The sequence below is a fragment of the Rhinopithecus roxellana genome, chromosome 11, assembly GCF_007565055.1.
Source record: "Rhinopithecus roxellana isolate Shanxi Qingling chromosome 11, ASM756505v1, whole genome shotgun sequence".
In the NCBI taxonomy this organism is placed as follows: domain Eukaryota; kingdom Metazoa; phylum Chordata; class Mammalia; order Primates; family Cercopithecidae; genus Rhinopithecus; species Rhinopithecus roxellana.
Window position 1 is genome coordinate 22,875,175 of NC_044559.1, and position 17,418 is coordinate 22,892,592.

The 17,418-nt window shown below is 54.2% G+C and overlaps 1 protein-coding gene across 2 annotated transcripts in view; it reads right to left on the reverse strand.

Annotated features, from left to right (window-relative positions):
* Positions 1 to 957: 957 nt before the first annotated feature.
* The window catches only part of SUFU (SUFU negative regulator of hedgehog signaling), a 133,723-nt gene continuing 117,262 nt past the window's right edge, over positions 958 to 17,418 (reverse strand). For both annotated transcript variants that reach the window (XM_010356175.2, XM_010356174.2), the window contains exons 10-12: positions 17,001 to 17,139; positions 7,098 to 7,166; positions 958 to 4,332 (exon numbers count right to left, since the gene is read on the reverse strand). In XM_010356175.2, the coding sequence (XP_010354477.1) occupies positions 4,243 to 4,332; positions 7,098 to 7,166; positions 17,001 to 17,139 (298 nt within the window). In that variant the 3' untranslated portion in view covers positions 958 to 4,242. The remainder of the gene's footprint in view (positions 4,333 to 7,097; positions 7,167 to 17,000; positions 17,140 to 17,418) is intronic.

Genomic DNA, 17,418 nt, shown 5'->3' on the forward strand with positions numbered 1-17,418 from the left:
TGTGGACCTCCCAGCAAAGGCCCCCCACATGGCTAGGTCTCACAGAAGGGACAGGACATAAGAGCCCCCTCATAGGAGCTGACATCCCCTCTCCCTTGCTTATGATGTCCTAGGACCTCCACCCCAGCCCCAGCCAAATCCCCTGCCACTGTCCAGGATAGAAAACCAGAAGGGAATGAATATGTGAGGGCCCGGGTGGTCACAGGTTCCAAGAACTCTGGGTGCCAGCCCTCATTCTGAATGCCAGGCTAGTGCCTTCTCCCCCAGTGCAATGCCTCCCCACACTGGGCGTTGGGCTGTTTTGCTGCCCCCCAGCCCTGGAGAGGCAGGAGCTGGGCAGTCCAGGAAAGGAAGATATACCCGATACCTCCCTCTGCTGCCAGGCCCAGTGGAGTTGCTACGGTGGGTGGGCTGGCCTCTGTGTCACCCAGTGGGTGTCACGGGTTCCGAATTGACCTTCTATCTGGATCCTGCCCCTGGGCACTGGATTAGGAGGTGGCATTTAGATGTCATGTGAGAGGAGCTGGAAGCCGGGGCAAGGACTCCAAAGGAGATGAGGAGGGCCTGCCCTCCTCACCTGTCTGGGCCCCTCTTCCTAAGGCGAAAGGGGTTTTTGGTGAGAGGAAGGTAGAAGAGGGATGAAGTGGCAGGGAGAGGGCCTTTTCCCACCGCCTCATCTCCCCAGACTGCTCCTCGCTCCTACTCCCTTGACCTTAGAGGAATTCAGGACCAGTGAGGAAGAGCCTGTCTCTGCAAAGTCATTTCTTCATGACTGAAGAGCCACCAGCTGTGTGATCCCAACTCCCTGGCACCTCCTCCACTCTCGACAACAATCCTGGGGGCCTCCCTCCATCCTGGCTTCTAAGTGGCTAAGTACAACCCACTCCCTCTGCCAGGGCCCCGGGTTTCCTGCTCCACTACTCCCGGCAGCCAGAAATGAGCACACAACCCAGGCACTTCTGCAAAGATGTTTAATGCACTTAGATTACAGAGAGGAAGAGGGGGCAAGAAGGAAACGATATCTAAGTGAGTCACCCAAAAATTCTTACAAAAGTCCCAGGCTGGCTGCAGCCCTAGGAACCGAGTCGCCACTGACATTAAAAACTAATATAAAATTTTACAAAAATCTGCTGGTTGCAGCATTCAGGTACTTGTACAAAAGGAGGGGTCACTCTACAGGGCTCCTGACTTGTAACAGGGCCCCAGGCACCTCACCTGGCACGGATGTCCTAGAAGCCAGAGAGGGAAGACCAGATACAAAAATACAGTAAAGGAAATTCTCTACTGGTCAGCCCCATAGGGGCACCGACCTTCAGGTTTTCTCCCTGCTTGCAACTCAATCCGATACCCCAGTCCCAAGACCCTGTGTCTATTTTTAAAAATGCTCTAGCCCTTTTAGACTCTCCCCTCGGCGTCTCCAGTCCCTGCCTTGGAGCACTGCCCTTGGAAGAGAAAGATACAGGCAGGAAGAGGCACCAGCTCCCCAGACAGGCCTGAGACCTCGCACAAGCCTCCCAAACCCCCCTTAGAATTGCAGCTGAGTCTGCGGTCCTCCTGCAGCCCACACTGAGCCAGCGGAGCCATAGGATCCTGCCTTATATAGCAGGCAAACAGCAAAGGGAAAGGCCCTTCTCAGGACCTGGAGGGGTGGGTAGGACTAGGCAAGTCTCCAAGTAGCTTGCAGAAGAGGCAGATTTAGGGAGGGAGGCCCCTTACCTCCTCCACCCACGACAAGGTCAGGGGTTCCCACAGAGCTGCAGGGAGGCAAAGAAAGGGGACATTCACCAAGCATTCTGTGCCAGCAGCTGTGCTGGGCAGGGTCCATGGTCAGCTTGGCTTGATCTTCTTTAAGGTCCTCTCTCACCAGCCAGCAGCCTGAGAAACCTCTGGGAGGCACCAATGCCCATGGGAAAGGAGGCCTGGTCAGAGATGCATGATGCCCTGTCCTGCCTCAGAGTCAGTGAGATGGATCCTGGCCCCTGCAGGATCTTGGATGAGCGTGAGGCTCCTGACATATTGGGGGTTACGAAGGGGCCACAGGCTTCATGTGCTCATCATCTTGGAGCTCACCCACTTCCTCCTGCCTTACCCTGCTCCCCCAGAACAGGGTCACCATGCTGGCTGGTGTCTACCTTCAGTCCGCAAAGACCCTCCAGGCCTGGGGCAAGTTGCTGACCAGGTGCTTCACAAACTAATGACAAAGCTTAGCTCAGAAAATGCCCCATCCCCACCCAACCAACGATGGAGGCACCCAGCAGATGGAAGCAGGGCAAACTGCAGCAGGGGGGCCTCAGGCGGGTCCCCAGCAAGAGAGAGTTGAGGGAGAGGCTGGTCACCGTGGCAAGGAATGGAGGTGAACTGATGGCACCTCTCTGCCTATGAAATGTCAGAAGACAAGAGCTTCACAGGCAGGGCTGCTGTGGTGGGGGATGGCCAGTAGGGCTCCCTCTGGGAAGTCCTCAGGGCAGTAGAGGCACAGCTGCTGACATCAGGTCCCGAGTGGCTTGCATCTTGGCTGGTGGGGACCTGGAGCCAGTCTCTCCCAAATACTCCAGGCTGATGTGCCTTGTGACTCTGAGCTTGATGGAGTTAACCAGATAGCCCTGGGGATGTGTAGAAGAGGCCAGGCCTAGTGGCTCCATGGAGGTTCAACTCTTGCTCCCTGGAGAACCCAGCTCGTGCCCTCATACCCCTGGGGGCAGCTCTTTAACTGGATCTCTCATCAGCGGAGTCCTGCACCCTGTGGGCACTCCTGTGGCATCCCTGGTGGTGCCTGCATGTGCAGCGAGGCAGATGGGAGCAATGAGGAGCCCTGCATGGTCATGACTTTGCTTTGAAGAGGTGTAAAGAGTGATCTTGAAGTATAACAGCAGTCCTGTCCCTAGAATTTGGGGTAAGAAGGCAGGAAAGGGGCTTGCTGGTTCCAGGTCAGGAGTGGGAGATAACCCGAGAGGAACTCCAAAACCATGGGCTAGAGATAGGCTGGCTTCTGGAAGGCAGACTGAGATCTGCAGTACTGGGGGTGAGGGGCTGAAGACCATGAGAGGCCAGGATGCCAGAAAGGAGACGGGATGAGGAGTGGAGAATAAAAGATAGGGCATGAATGGATACAGGGAGGATGGGAGGGCGGCAGACAGCAGTGTTAGCAAAACCAAAGTGAAAGAGATGTTGAGAGGTGGATTTTTCAGTTTTAGTAAGCCAGCCCTGCAGCCTGAAGGCTGGGAGGCCCAGGGACTGAGGAAATGGGACAGGACTGATTACAGAGCTGGAGACCCAGGCCCTGAGTGACAGTGGGGATGGTGTGTGATGTGCTGAACCTCACCCTCTCACAGGTAGGCCTGGTTGGGTGGAAAAGGCTTAGAAGATGAGGCTGGGGTCACCGAGTCTTTGAGACCCATTCACTCGGAAAACAGTAGCACCCCTCCCTGGCCCCAGCTAAACTAGGCTCAAAGCTGCACAAGGGAGTGTCTCTACTCTCCCCCTGCCACGGGCTCCACCAGGCCCAGCTGGGAAGAAAAGTCTTTCTGTGCAGCCGGCTCCTCCAGGGCTCTGGGCTGTCAGGCGAACACCAAGCACCTTCTCTGGTGGCAGCCCAAGGAGAGATACAGCCTAGGCCTCTGTCAGAGAATACGAAAGTTCGACGGGGAATAAAGTTCTGTTTAAAAAACATTATATACATGGCTTCTGGACATCTTTGCAGAGCAATAAAATACCATCCGGTTTCTACAAAATAAAATAGGGAAGAAGAAGAAGAAAACCAAACATGATCAGAGGAATTGTTCCATGGCCAGAGGAGCTTGAGTAGCAAAGGCTTCCAGAGCTGAGCTGGGAAGTACCTCCACGTGCTCTGCACCTGGCTGTCCGCCTCCCTCCTGCTGGGCTGTGCGGTGGGAGTAGGTGAGAATGAGGCCTGTCTCCACCTAGGGGCACAGCCAGGGTCCAGAGTCAAACCTCAAACCAGAATCTGTGCGGGCTGCAGGCAGGGAGGGTCCGCATTTGCCCACTCACTGGCCTGATGGGTCACAGGGCTTAGGCAGCTGGGGGATGCGGCCCCTGAGCTGGAGGTGAGGTGGGGGACCTGTGGCCTGTGCACGGCACCCCACTGGGCCGCAGGGTGGTGCTGCGCAGTCTTCCTCACACTTGTCCTTTTATTTGTGGGGATCTCATTGACGCAACTGTTACACTGGAAGTCACTGGGGAGCGGTTGGGCTCCCCGCTGGCCCCTGCAGGGCCCAGCCCAGGCTAGTGTAGCGGACTGTCGAACACCATGTCAGGCAGGATGGAGACCTTCAGCTTCTTTTCAGGCCAGCTGTACTCTTTGGGAAGTTTGAACTGTGGAGGGAGCAAGCACAGACCAGGAGTGTGAGTGGTTAGCAGAATCCACTGTGCTCTTTCTAGAGACTGCCCAGGCCTGTCCCAGGTGGGAGGCTGGGCTCAAACGGCTGGAGTTGGTGACCCCTTCTTTCCCCATGGCCTGCTAATAATGAGCCAGGTTGGAGGAGGGCGTTTTCTCCTCCTTTCTCCACTAAGCTGACCTCCCTCTTGCTCACTTCCTTGGTTCTGCCTCTGGCCACAGGCATGTAAGGAATCTGCTCCCTGAGGCCCTGGGGCTGGAGGATGGGGGGCTGGGGGAGGGTCTGGAGGCTGTGGGGAAGTGGCCTGAACTCTGTCACTGCCATGGCCTTTCAGAGGCTAGTGCAGGAAGAACCCTGGAACCTGTCCTCTGTAGCCTTGGCCAAAGGCTCCCAAGGGAAGGAGACCCCAGTTCAGCCCCAAAGTCAGAAACACACTTGTGGCCTTGGTGGGAGCAGAAGAGTGGGACAAGTGTGGCTTGAGGTGATTCCTTGGGTCTGGTGCAGCCTCAAGAGGGGCCGATCCCCACCCTGCTCCCCGTGTTCATTCGCACCACTTCCCAGGGTTACCAGCCTCAGAGTGCTCCCAGTGGTGGCCAACGAGAGCCAAATGTCTCCCACCCCACCCCAGGAATCACTGATTTGCCTACAGTTGTGTTTCTCCCGTTCACCTGGGAGCTTCTGGTAGGGGAAGGGAAAGAGGCTGATGCCTCTTATTCCCTCTTTACTGTAGGATTTTGCATGCAGTCTGGTACACAGCTGGTGCTCAATAAATGCTCACTGCCTGGGACTGATGCTGGAACTCAGACACAGGGTCTTTTTTCTTTTGAGACAGAGTTTCGCTCTTGTTGCCCAGGCTGGAGTGCAATGGCGCGATCTCAGCCCACCGCAACTTTTGCTTCCCGGGTTCAAGCGATTCTTGTGCCTCAGCCTCCCAAGTAGCTGGGATTACAGGCATGGGCCACCACGCCTGGCTAACTATTGTATTATTAGTAGAGACGGGGTTTCTCCATGTTGGTCAGGCTGGTCTCCAACTCCTGACCTCAGGTGATCCACCTGCCTCGGCCTCCCAAAGTGCTGGGATTACAGACATGAGGCACCGCGCCCGGCCCAGGGTCTGTCTTTTCTAACTTGGCTAGGCCAGAAGTCAGGGCAGGGTGGAAAGGAGAGAACAGTGTTCTCAGCCTGCCTGGGGTTGGGGCTGGAGGCAGACAAGCCCAACCCTTCCTGGCTGCCTCCCTCTTCGCTCCCTTTGCTGGGGGACTGTCTCTGCCAGGACCTAAGTGGCAAGTGAGGCAGGGTGTGGGGACAGCCTCTGGACCGAAAAGGAAAAAAAGAAGAAAGTCATTTTTAGTGACCTACTTTCCTCTGCTCCCCCTGGCTTCTGTCCCTCTTGCCTGGACTGTCCTCCTCCTGCCCCCAAGCTCAAAGCAGCAGCCTGGCACAGTGCCATCCCAGTGCGACAAGGCCTCTCCGGAAGCGCTTCTGGGCAGCTGGCTCTGGTCTGACTGAATGGGGAGCTGGGACTCAGGGACCAGAGACTTGTGGGGGTTGATTGGCTGGCATGGACTGGGTGCTTGATGGCTTTAGAATATATAAAAGAACAAATTTCTCAAAGCTGCATTCCAGAGGACAGAGGAGACACTGCTCTACTGGGGTGACCCTGGCTCTGGGGAGTTCCTGTCCACCTGGAGACCTGGACTGGACAGTCCTGCCCTGTGCACTCCCCTCAGCTTCCTGAACACCAGAGGACTGTGTCCTAGCTGGTACAGCCCGGGGAGCCCTGGAATCTGGAAGCTCCAACCCTGGCTGGAACGTAGCTCCTGCCTGGCCTCCCTCTGGGTAGAAAGCCTGGCCCCTAGGAGGCAAAGGAGTTCTCCCCCAAGCACATTTCCCGGCAGACCGGGCAAGGGAAGGGTCTGTCTCTGCCACAGGCAGGGCAGGGCCCAGGAGAGCTCTCCGGAGGCCTGGCCAGCCTGCTAATGTTCACTAACCCATGGGGCACTGAGGCCAGGAAGGCTCCCATCCCGCTGGGGTGCTGGGGGCAGGAGCAGGGGGAGGGGAAGGGACTTTCCAGGATGAGGTAAGTCCCCGCAAATGAGGATGCCAGGAACAAGGGAGAAAAAACAAAGGGGATTATGGACTCCATTCCTCTACCCCAGAGGAGTAGCTAGAGAAGGCATAGCCACAGCTGGCCTGCCAGTTCCTCCGGCTCTGTGCCAGGGCTGGAAGAGGGAGACTAAGAGGGGACAGCTCATGGCTGGAGAAGGAAGAAGAGAGAGTGGCTCCTGGGTGGCCCAAGGCGAGGGCAGGAGTCCCTTGCTGCCCACCAGAACTCCCCAGTGGAATGTTCTCTGGCAACAGACATGGGCGTTCTGTTCAGAACCTGCCAGGGAACAGCAGGGGCTGGGGAGAACTCGTACTAGCCTGAAGGCCCTGGCTTCCTCTTCAATGAGGCTCTCAGGAGCTGGCAATTCAGACGATTTGCTGGGTGTCCTTACAAGGGCTGGGGGTAGGGCAGGGGATGGTGAGGGTGCATAGAAACAGAAGAGAAATCTACATTCTCCTCTCCAGCCTATCCCTGCACCTTGGGGAGGAGCCCATAGACGTAGCCACACAGATACATGCAAGCACACACGCACACACGTACACATGCACACAAGCATGCACAGATGCGCACACACAAGCACACACACAAGGTCCCAGAGACGTGACCCGTTGTCAAGGAAAGCCAAACAAGCTTACTTCCTCTGGAGAAGTCAAATCTTCTAAATCCTCCAACATTTTCTCTACAAACTCTTCGGTCAACAGAATCTGTGAAGGCACAAAGCAGGCTTTTATTATTATTTTTTTAAATGTATGATCTTTTTGCCAACCACCAAGCTTTATACCTCTCTTCTGACCATGGAGGAGAAATGAGCTCACTGTGATCTGTTCAAGGGACAGAGGGAAGTGTTTGAGGCCTGTCCCCAACTGTCATTTCCCCCCACACCCTCACCTCCCTGCAATATCAGACTGGGGCATAGAAGGAAAGGGGTCAGGGGAAAATGGGGAGAGGAGGGAGGACATCGGGAGGGCTGGGAATGCTGCTCCCAGAAGGGAGATGAAGACTGGTGAGGCTGGTAAAAAGGAATCTCAGGGAAAAAAAAAGGCACAAAAAGAAAAATCAAAAGGAAAAAAATTAAAGCTGCTGCCCAGTCAGGCTCTCGTATCCCTCTCTGCCCCTCACCATGGCAGGACAAAAGGAATCTGTTTGGATTTGGAATACAAGCCCTGTGTGGAATCTGGAAGTGCCCTGGAAGGTACATCCAAGATTGTCTGAGTTGGATAATCTGGAGATTGTGGACCAACATCTCTCATTTTACAGATGACAAACGGACTCCCAACTTCCATTCCCATTCACAGTAGCCAGATCCTCCCAGACTGGAAGCTCCCAAGTGGGCTCGATCAGCCACTAAGTTCCTCCAGACTTCTTTGAGATTCCTCTTCTCTAGGTCACCTCCCAGTGTTCCACGTTGCTGTTCTAGTCTGACACCTCATTGCCTCTCACTTTGATGCTGAGTCTGGCCCCACTATTTGGCTGGCACAACCACCATCTTCATCGCTGAAGAAGTTTTCACAGCCAATACCAACATCCAAGGGCTCTCAGGGCCTTTAAAACCAGGCCTTCCTCAATCTGCTGGGCCATTTTTCCCCACCCACCCCTCTAGTCAGGCTGCTATGCAGAGCCAGGCCAAGCTGGTCCCAGGTCTGCACCCCACCACGCCCTGGGTGAGGATGTCTTTCCTCTTCCAACTCTGACCCCTTCCTTCACCCCTCCCCCTCCCTGTCCTTGTCCCCAGGGCCTCCCAGCCTCCCTCCACTGCAGACCCTTCTGTACCCCCGGGCCACAACTCTGTCTCCTCCTGTACACCTTGAGCACCCAGGCAGGGCACAAAGGAAGAAAGATAACGGGGTGAAGATCCAGGTGAGGGGCTCCTCTGAGGGGAAACCCTCCCTGTGAGGAGAATTGAGAACTTGAAAAAATACCCACCAGGTTTCCCCAGGGAATTGTCAGTTGTCAAGAACAAAAGTTTCCACACTGTGAGATAACAAGGAAAGCGAGCACACAGGACGGCTGGTGAGCTCGCAGGATAGAGGTCTCCAAAGCAAGAAGTGGATGGGGGTGGAGGAGGGAGTGAGAAATAAGAACACTACCCCCAAGTGAGCAGAAAAGCCACCATCATACCGGGCATGCTCACTCCCTGTCTCTTGAGGAAGTGAGGAAACTGAGGCAAAGGCAGGTTATGTAATTTGCTCAGTGTCACACGGCTTGTGAGTGGTTAAGACTATATAGTGGTGATGTCTGGACTCTCAAGTTAGTGCCTGGAGTACTGCTCCCGAATGTTGAACTCTCACCCCCAGGACACTGACTCATCTATTCATCCTTCCAGGGACACAGGCATGAAGGCAGTCCATTTCCCACGGGGACAAGCACTCTCTCTTGGTTGGCAGGGAGACAAAAGACCCAGCCTTCCCAGGCTCCACGCCCATAGCAGGAACAAAATAGCTCTGACCGCTGGTCCACATCTCCTCACCAAACTCTCTGTTCTAGGAGCTAGGGCCCCGATCGAGGACAGAGACAAGACACAGCAGGAGAGGCAAAGTTGGCAAAGTTCGGGGAGGTGCACCCCTAGAGTTCTTCCTAATTCCCCAAAGTGGGACTGGCTGACTCTGCCCAGACTCCAGTCATACACATACTCTCTCTCACAGCCTAAGCCCCTGCTCCTCCTACTCTCTTATCCCAGGGGTGTCCCCCCAAAAAGTTCAGTTTCCCCACCAGTTATCACCAGTCTGCTCAAGTAGTACAAAAGTTACATTCATATTTTTGGCATTTCCGGGGCTCATTGCCATCTCTGCAAATGCTAGCACAAACACAAGCATACCTAAAACCCAATTATATTATAATGGCTCCAGTCTGGGCTGGGCTAATTTCTAACTCACAAATAACTTGGAGGGAGGGGCCTTCTGTCAGATCAGCAAATAGATATGGAACTATAACAAGTGCTGGGGGTGAGATGGGGTGGAGGGAGGACAGGAAGAGGGGCAATGGTTCACAGGGGCTGTGGTCACCCAGTGAGACGCCAGAGTTATTCTTCAAGGAAACATAATGCCACAAACATTCAGTTCAGTTCTAAGCTGGTTCCTCTGACAAAGGTCTGGAACTGGTGCTAGGGAGAGGGTGAGTTATGGTGGCTTTTAGTAGAGCAACCCCCATGCGCGGCACCATCTGTGTGTGGACTTATTTTGGATTCGGTTCAGGGAGGGGATGGCCAGATCAAAAATGAGGACAAATCCTAGTTGCTCCTCCATTTTTGCTTTTGGTGATTTGCTGGTTCCTGCTGGAAACTTCACGTTATTTTAAAAATAATTAAAGGGGAAAAATTATACATGAGATCTGCATGATATTAAGGGTGACATTCTTTGCAAAGAAACACGACAGACTGTCATAGCTCCAGGCACCTAATTTAATTTCCTTTGGGAGTTAAACCTTAGAAGGTTGGATTGAACAAACAGGCCCTGTTCTTTGTATATTTCAGACCTGGAGCTGAGAATGTTAACAGATCGTATCAACAGGACACGGGAGATAGACAGCTAAGACGGGGCAGCTCCTGGGAGCTCTCCCGAGTAACAGACTTGCCCTTGTGATGCAACTGTGGGAAAAGCCTGTGCAGTTCTGGAGCTTGGCACTCCTGAGGCTCACTGGGTCCCTACAGAGCTGCTTGGCTCTGTCACAAATAATAATGGGAATGGTGATGATAAAAATGACAGTAAAAATGGCCAATAGCAGAAGCAGTACCTCCACCAGGTGCCAGGTGCTGTGCTAAGAGCTTGATCAGTGTCATTTCATTGAATCCTTGTGGCAGTTCTGCTAGGGAGGTAACTATCATCCCCACTTTGCCCAAGGGTAGGTACCCAGAGGAGTCAAGTCTCTGGACTTTTACTTTTTAGATGAAATCTCTTGCTCTGTCACCCAGGCTGGAGGGCAGTGGCACCATCTTGGCTCACCGCAACCTCCGCCTCCTGGGTTCAAGCTATTCCCCTGCTTCAGCCTCCCGAGTAGCTGGGATTACAGGTGACCATCACCATGTCTGGCTAATTTTTATATTTTCAGTAGAGACGAAGTTTCGCCATGTTGGCCAGGCCGGTCTTGAACTCCTGACTACAAATGATCCATCCACCTTGGCCTCCCAAAGTGCTGGGATTACAGGCATGAGCCACCGCACCTGGCTCAAGGCTCTGGACTTTAGAGGAATAGCTATCTGACCTCATGGTGGTAGAGGATGCTCTTTTCCTGTCTGGGAAGACACCCCAACTGTAGAAGACTATATAGATGGGGATGACTTCTCTGTCTTCTGATGAGGGAAATGAAGGTAGCTTTGGTTTTTACCAATGACCTGGAAAATCAGCAGTCCCAACCTCCACCAGCCACACATTTCCTGGCCACCTGCTCAACTTAAGAGGGCTGGAAACATGAGAGTCACAGACACTGCTAAAAAATCAGACTGGTCAACTGAAAAGGAGGGCAAACCATGCCCAGAGATGGTTCCCAAGTGGGGGCAGTGGGGCAAATTCCCAGGCCAGCCTAGTGAATACATACATCTTGACAGTTCACTAGCCCAGAAAGTAGCAGTAGAAATAATACTGATAACAGCACTCACTGATATTTGCGCTTACCAAGAGCCAGGCAGAAAACACTTATGTTTGTACACAAACAGCCTTCAGAGGGAGGAGACCCTCTAGTAAGAGAGGAAGACCCCCGATCAATCTGAGCAGCACACTCCCTTGGGAAGCTTCTGAAAATAAGAGGATGCTAGGCCCCATTCACACCTCCTGAATCAGAATACTCTGGGTCAAGGTCAAGGCCCTTGCATATTTTTTTTTTTTTTTTTGAGACGGAGTTTTGCTCGTTTCCCAGGTTGGAGTGCAATGGCGTGATCTCAGCTCACCGCAACCTCTGCCTCCTGGGTTCAAGCAATTTTCTTGCCTCAATCTCTCGAGTAGCTGGGATTACAGGCATGTGCCACCATGCCCAGCTAAATTTGTTTTTTTTTTTTTTTTTCTGAGACGGAGTCTCGCTCTGTCACCCAGGCTGCAGTGCAGTAGTGTGATCTCAGCTCACTGCAAGCTCCGCCTCCTGGATTCACGCCATTCTCCTGCCTCACCCTCCCAAAGTGTTGGGATTACAGGCATGAACCACTGGGCCCAGCCAGGGACCGGAGTTTTATCTGCTGTTTAACAGCAGACAAACAAGCTGGGACTACAGGCGCCTGCCACCACACCCAGCTAATTTTTTGCATTTTTAGTAGAGACAGGGTTTCTTGTGTTAGCCAGGATGGTCTCGATCTCCTGACCTCGTGATCCGCCTGCCTCGGCCTCCCAAAGTGTTGGGATTACAGGCGTGAGCCACCGTGCCCGGCGGGCACTTGTATTTTATTTTATTTTTTGAGATGGAGTCCCACTCTGTCACCCAGACTAGAGTGCAGTAGTGTGATCTTGGCTCACTGCAAGCTCTGCCTTCTGGGTTCACGCCATTCTCCTGCCTCAGCCTCCTGAGTAGCTGGGACTACAGGCGCCCGCCACCACGCTTGGCTAATTTTTTTTGTATTTTTAGTAGAGACAGGGTTTCACCGTGTTAGCCAGGATGGTCTCATTCTCCTGACCTCGTGATCCACCTGTCTCGGCCTCCCAAAGTACTGGGATTACAGGTGTGAGACATGGTGCCCGACTGGCACTTGTATTTTTAAGTGGTGCCCCAGGAGATCATGGTGGGGGGCTGCTGGGGAAATACGCCCACAGGGAAAGAGGGTTTGGGCACAGGCTTAACCAATATGGGTGAGTTGGTGGCTATAGCTCCACCACCGTCAAACTGGTTGAGCTGCGAGGGGAGCAATGGATCCGGTTACCCCCAGTTCCCACCTTTGGCCAGGGAGGGGGGCTTGGAATCTAGGCCAGCAGCTACTCCAGTGGGCTCACACCAGCTGCCTTAACCAGCTTGGCTGGGTGATGGTGAAGGAGGATTGTCAACAACCTCCCAGTTCCCCAGGTCCCAGCAAGTTCCAGAAAGGAACCCGAAAAGTGATCTTGTGTCAGTGCCTGCCCTGGGCAAGCCAGGCTGCGCTGCAGGCAGGGGCCCAGCTGCTGCAGATCTGACGCCGATTCGGATGTCTGTGGTCAATGATATTTCTGAGTCTGCAAAGAGTGGCTGACAATGCCCACTCCTTCCCCTTGGTATGACAATCCACACGTTGTCCAGGGCCTTGTTTGTTCTTCATGTCGACACGTTGTTCTTGCTTCCCAACAAGTTTGGCTTTCTTTTCCCTCCCTTTCCTCCTCTCAGGGAAGGAAATGTGTTGTTTACAGTGGAAGAGCCTGCCAAGGAGCTGCTCTGGCACCCACGATGGCAGTGGAGGAGGCAGAGACGGGGAAGCAGTCCTGTCTGCGTCCCTTCCCTCCCACCGCTACTCCACAGGTCAGACAAAAGCCAGAAAACAGCCTGGAGAACACCCTCCTCCCAGGTCAGGGGCAGAGGCGTGTGGTGCAGCAGGTAGCAGGCTGCAGTGCGGGCACAGGTCTTGCTCATTTCCCGTTCTTAGTGGGCGGTGAAAAGTTGGCTCTGGTGGCAGAAGCAGGCTCAGACTCCTGCTCTGGCTGTGGGATGCCAGGGACACAGTGGGGCATCACAGTCCTTTCCTACAAGGAAGGGTACTTCCCCAGGAGGATTGCTGGGCTCTAAATCTTAGTGGGTGTCCCCCTGAACAAGGTCTCTGGGGCAGTCCAAGCAAAGGTCTCCAGGGAGAATAAGTATGGCTGGGTTCACCCATGGAAGGAGGAACAGTAGAGGCACCAAAGAGGAGGTGCCCAGGGCATGGGCTGGGAATTCCCAAGTCATCTTCTACACAACATCCAAATGGGTGGCAGAAGGCAGGGCTCGTCTAGAGGAGAGTTCGGCAGCACCTTCCCAAGCCTGGCCTGGAGCAGCAGAGCCCACTTGGAACAGCTGCTGGGCGTCTTCTCCCACGCCTGGGGCTTCCCATCAGGGCTGGCAGAGAATGCCTGGGACTGGAGGCGCCACCTGGGTGAGCTGTCAGATACCACACAGCTGAGAAAGCATTGAGGGGCCTACAACAATATTCTCATATTTGGTGATGTGACCTCTATGTGACCGCTGGGGCTGAGACTTATCCCCCTTCAGATCAACCCTGGCTGGGGACAGATGAACGACTCAGCTCTGGGCCGGGCTCCCGCTCAGAAGACTAACAGTCCAGTGTTGACAGGCTCAAGGGAAAGAGGCTTGTTAAAGCCACCAGGGTGAGGAATGCTGGGGGGAAGGAGGTGCAGGAGCAGACTTCGGCAGGCTCCCTCCCAGGGTCTGAAAAGCCTCCTACACAGCCCTGGAGTTGGCTGATAAGCTTTACAGTCTCAGCAAGAAACAGCAAATGGCAGGGCAGACGGAGTCAAGGTGCTGTTCCTTGGAAAGTGAAAGCCTGTGGAACTGGTGCTGGCTTCCTGCACCCCCAGATCCTCCATAAAGCAGGGAATGTCCACTGTGCTCCACCTGGTCTGCAAACAGCCCTGCTTTGCCACATGCTGGGGCCCTGACTTTCCTGGGTCTGGACTGATGGGGGAAAGTGAGGGAGCAGGTGGGTGTGGAGGCCTGTCTGGGGCCATTCCACAGGCTCCGGAAAGGGGCTCGGGTTCCCAAACCTTCTACCTTTTCCTCTCGGCCTCTCTTTGTCACTCTTCCCCCTGCAGGGTGTCTCTGCCATGCTTTCTCCCAAGAGATAACAGGCCTGGGCTAGTGGCCAGAACAAGGTATCAAGGCTGAGAGTGAGGGCTTCCAAGGCTGCTGTAACAAAGTCATCCTAGCCCCTCCGTTGCAGCTGGGACCAATGGGAGAGTTCCGGCAGCAGTTAAAAGAACAGAAGACTGGGTCTCTTCATGTCCTAGGTCTATTGGATTTCGCTCCTTCCTACTCCTCTGCCTCCAACAGGCCTGGGCACACAAGGCCCAAGAAGACACCTTGGAACCCTGGGGACGTGAGCAAGAGATGCTTGCAGGGAGCAAAGGTGGGCCTTTCTGTGCTGGGGTCCCCTCCTGAGGAGCCTATGGCCCTCCTTGGCCGAGGGGAGTGGCCCTCACTGGCGACTGCAAGTCTAACCCCAGGCCTCTAGGAGGTCCTGCAGACTCCCATGGAGACAGCCAGCCCCAGAGGGAGACCTAGAGGCCCACAAGTAATTACAAGCCCAGGTTCCCACAAGCAAGGGAGCTGTCTGTGACCACAGTGGCAAGACCCTAACAGGGGCGGCTGGCTGGCAGTCAGAGGCAGAAAGTGCTGACTGCCTGGCAGGGGGAGGAGGGCTGGTGTGGGTGTTGGCTCCACCGCTGAGAATCCAGCTGGGGGCAGGGTCAGAGGGTTTCCCAGGGCTCCTTGGAAAGGGCCTGAGAAACCCCTCGGTGATCAAGGGTGGGTGCTTGGGGTGTGGGGCCTCCGCCAGCCTTCCTGGGAGCTCTCCTGTGAGCCAGCCCCGTGGTGGACCACACTAATGAGCCCATAACACAGGCCTTTGATTGAGCAGCTCCCAGCACAGCAACTTTATTGAAACATGCCGAGGCCAGCAGCTCGTTCCCACTGCGCCCCGGTTCCCTGGGCAACAGCCCACGGGAGGGGACCATGTGCTGGGGAGCCAGCGGGTGCTGGGCCTCAGGCTCGCTGAGGGGCTGCCAGGGAGGTGAGGGGGTTGTGGCACTGGGAGTGGGAACCCCAGAAGCTAGGGGGTCAGGGGCTTGGGCAATTGGGGTTGGGTCCAAAGGGCATTCAGAGGACTGAGGGGCAATGGGACATCTGCCCAGTCCTGTTGGGGCCAAGGTTCCTGAGCTGCTGAAAATCGGAGGGCAGAAAGACATTCCAGGAGGGGAGGGCAGAGCTCCGAGGATAGGTTCAGAGCTGAGGATGTGAAACATAACTGGGTAGAATGTATTCTGCAGTTTGGGGAGGCCCCAGTCCCAACTGTCCCAGGAAAACGTGCTTGAACCTTACACACACACACACACACACACACACACACACACACACACACATACACACACACGCGCGCACTACCTGAGGACACTTGGGAATGATGACCTGTGAACTCTCAGGGGCTTGTCCTTACCTCCAGCCTCCTCAGCAGCTCTGCCCAGGAGACAGGCCTGCTCCCTCCCTGTTCTCCACAGGGGCAGAGGCAGCAGCCCGGGACGTGGCTGGGGGTAGGGAATTAGGGGAGGCCCTTTCCACTTGTGCTGGGCTAATTTCAAATATTACACTTCACAGCTTTTGTTACAGTAACTACCAACACCACATGGACAGAAATCTAATGTTACCAAGTGGGACTTTTAAAATGTATTTATAACTTTATGGTTCAAAGTAATTTTGTTATGAAACGATATAATAACAACAGTGGAAAAAGGCAAGATAATTTATGGAACACAATATCCCTAAAGCACTAGCTTCCATTTCTATCTCGGCTTAGTCTGGGGAGTGTGGTTGGTGTCCTTTGTTTGCTGTTTGTTTTAATTAAGGGTTAGTATTTTGGTGGTGGGGGGAGAAGAGGGGGCTGGCCTGAAGGAGGAGAAATTCTGTAGACATGCAGGGACAAAAAGTGTGTTTGTATTGAGTACATATGCTTTACAGACTCCCCAGACTGGGTGAAACCCACAAACCCAGCATCATTCTCTTCTCCTCTACTGTAATGCCACATGCCTCTCCAATATATCACAAACCAGGTATGGCCACCTTTAGGTTTAGGGTTAGGTTCCCTTTCTCGATACTCATGAGTGAGGTGAGGTAAAGTGTTCAATCCTCTCTCCACCCCCAACAAACAAACAAATGCCAAAAAAGGATGCTGTTCCTCCAAGATAATCAGGAGTGTGGTGGAGCAGGCTGAGCACCCATTAGAGACCCGGGACAGGGTGGGGGCTAGAAGGAGGCCTATGGCTCTGAGGCCCCAGTACCCTGCTTGGCATCAGCTCTGAAGCTCGCTTCAGCCAGAAGAGCAAAGGAAGTACAAAGTGCTCTGGACCAGCCAGCCGATCTCTGGTCACACAAACTCAGGAGGAATGGGAGGGCCATCAGATCAGGGGTGGGCTGGGAAAGGGAGGCTCTTCCCACTGAGGCCTGCCTAGTCCCTGGTCCAGGCACACATGCCACTGTCTGAATTGTGGTGGGATTTCCATGCAGCCATTGGAGAGTGGCCTCCACACATCCTCCCATCTTGCTTCATCCTCGAGTTCTTGTACCTTAGTTTACCCAGGGTACAGAAAGTCTTATATCCCTCCAACCTGGATTTCCATGGGAAACAGATTTACCAAGAGCCAGGGCCTGGAAAGTTAACACTTGTGTCTCAGGTGACGGGGGAGAAGGTCAGGAAGTGCTCCTAGAGCTGCTGGAGTGGGTAGCAGCATCCACACTCCACATCTACCCACAGGCCCCAGGCCCTGAATCTAAGAGGCGCTCTTGACCAGCCTCCCAGGAAGGGGTGCCACCAAGAGCTGCCAAGGGGGAAGAGGAGGGATGGACAAGGAAGAGTCTACGAAAGGAAGGAGGGAGAAGAAAAAGGGGCTTCTCACTTGTAACCAGGGTCCATGAGCTGCGTAAGGATGTTCTTCGGTGGCAAAGGCGCCTTCCACTCCCGTGGAGACAAATGTGATGGCCATGTCACCTGTGATACTTTTATATGTAAAGTGCCGTCCATGCAGGAGCCTGCCCCTGGGAATGGGAACATGGAGACAGTGAGGAGCTGGGCCTAGAAACAGTTTCAAGCACAGCAGGCCTGGCCAAAGCTCTGGGAGAGTGGGGACTATGGTCTGCAGGCCAGGTACATGCTCTCCTGGCTCCCTACCTGTCCATCAACAGGGGACTGTATCTAAACACGCTCATTTCAGCACCTTCAAAGAGAAGCCCCTCTCACAAATTATCTAAGGTTATCCTTCCAAAGTGCTCGAAGCTAGCAGAAAACACCGAGTTCAAAAGCCCTGCAGAGATCCT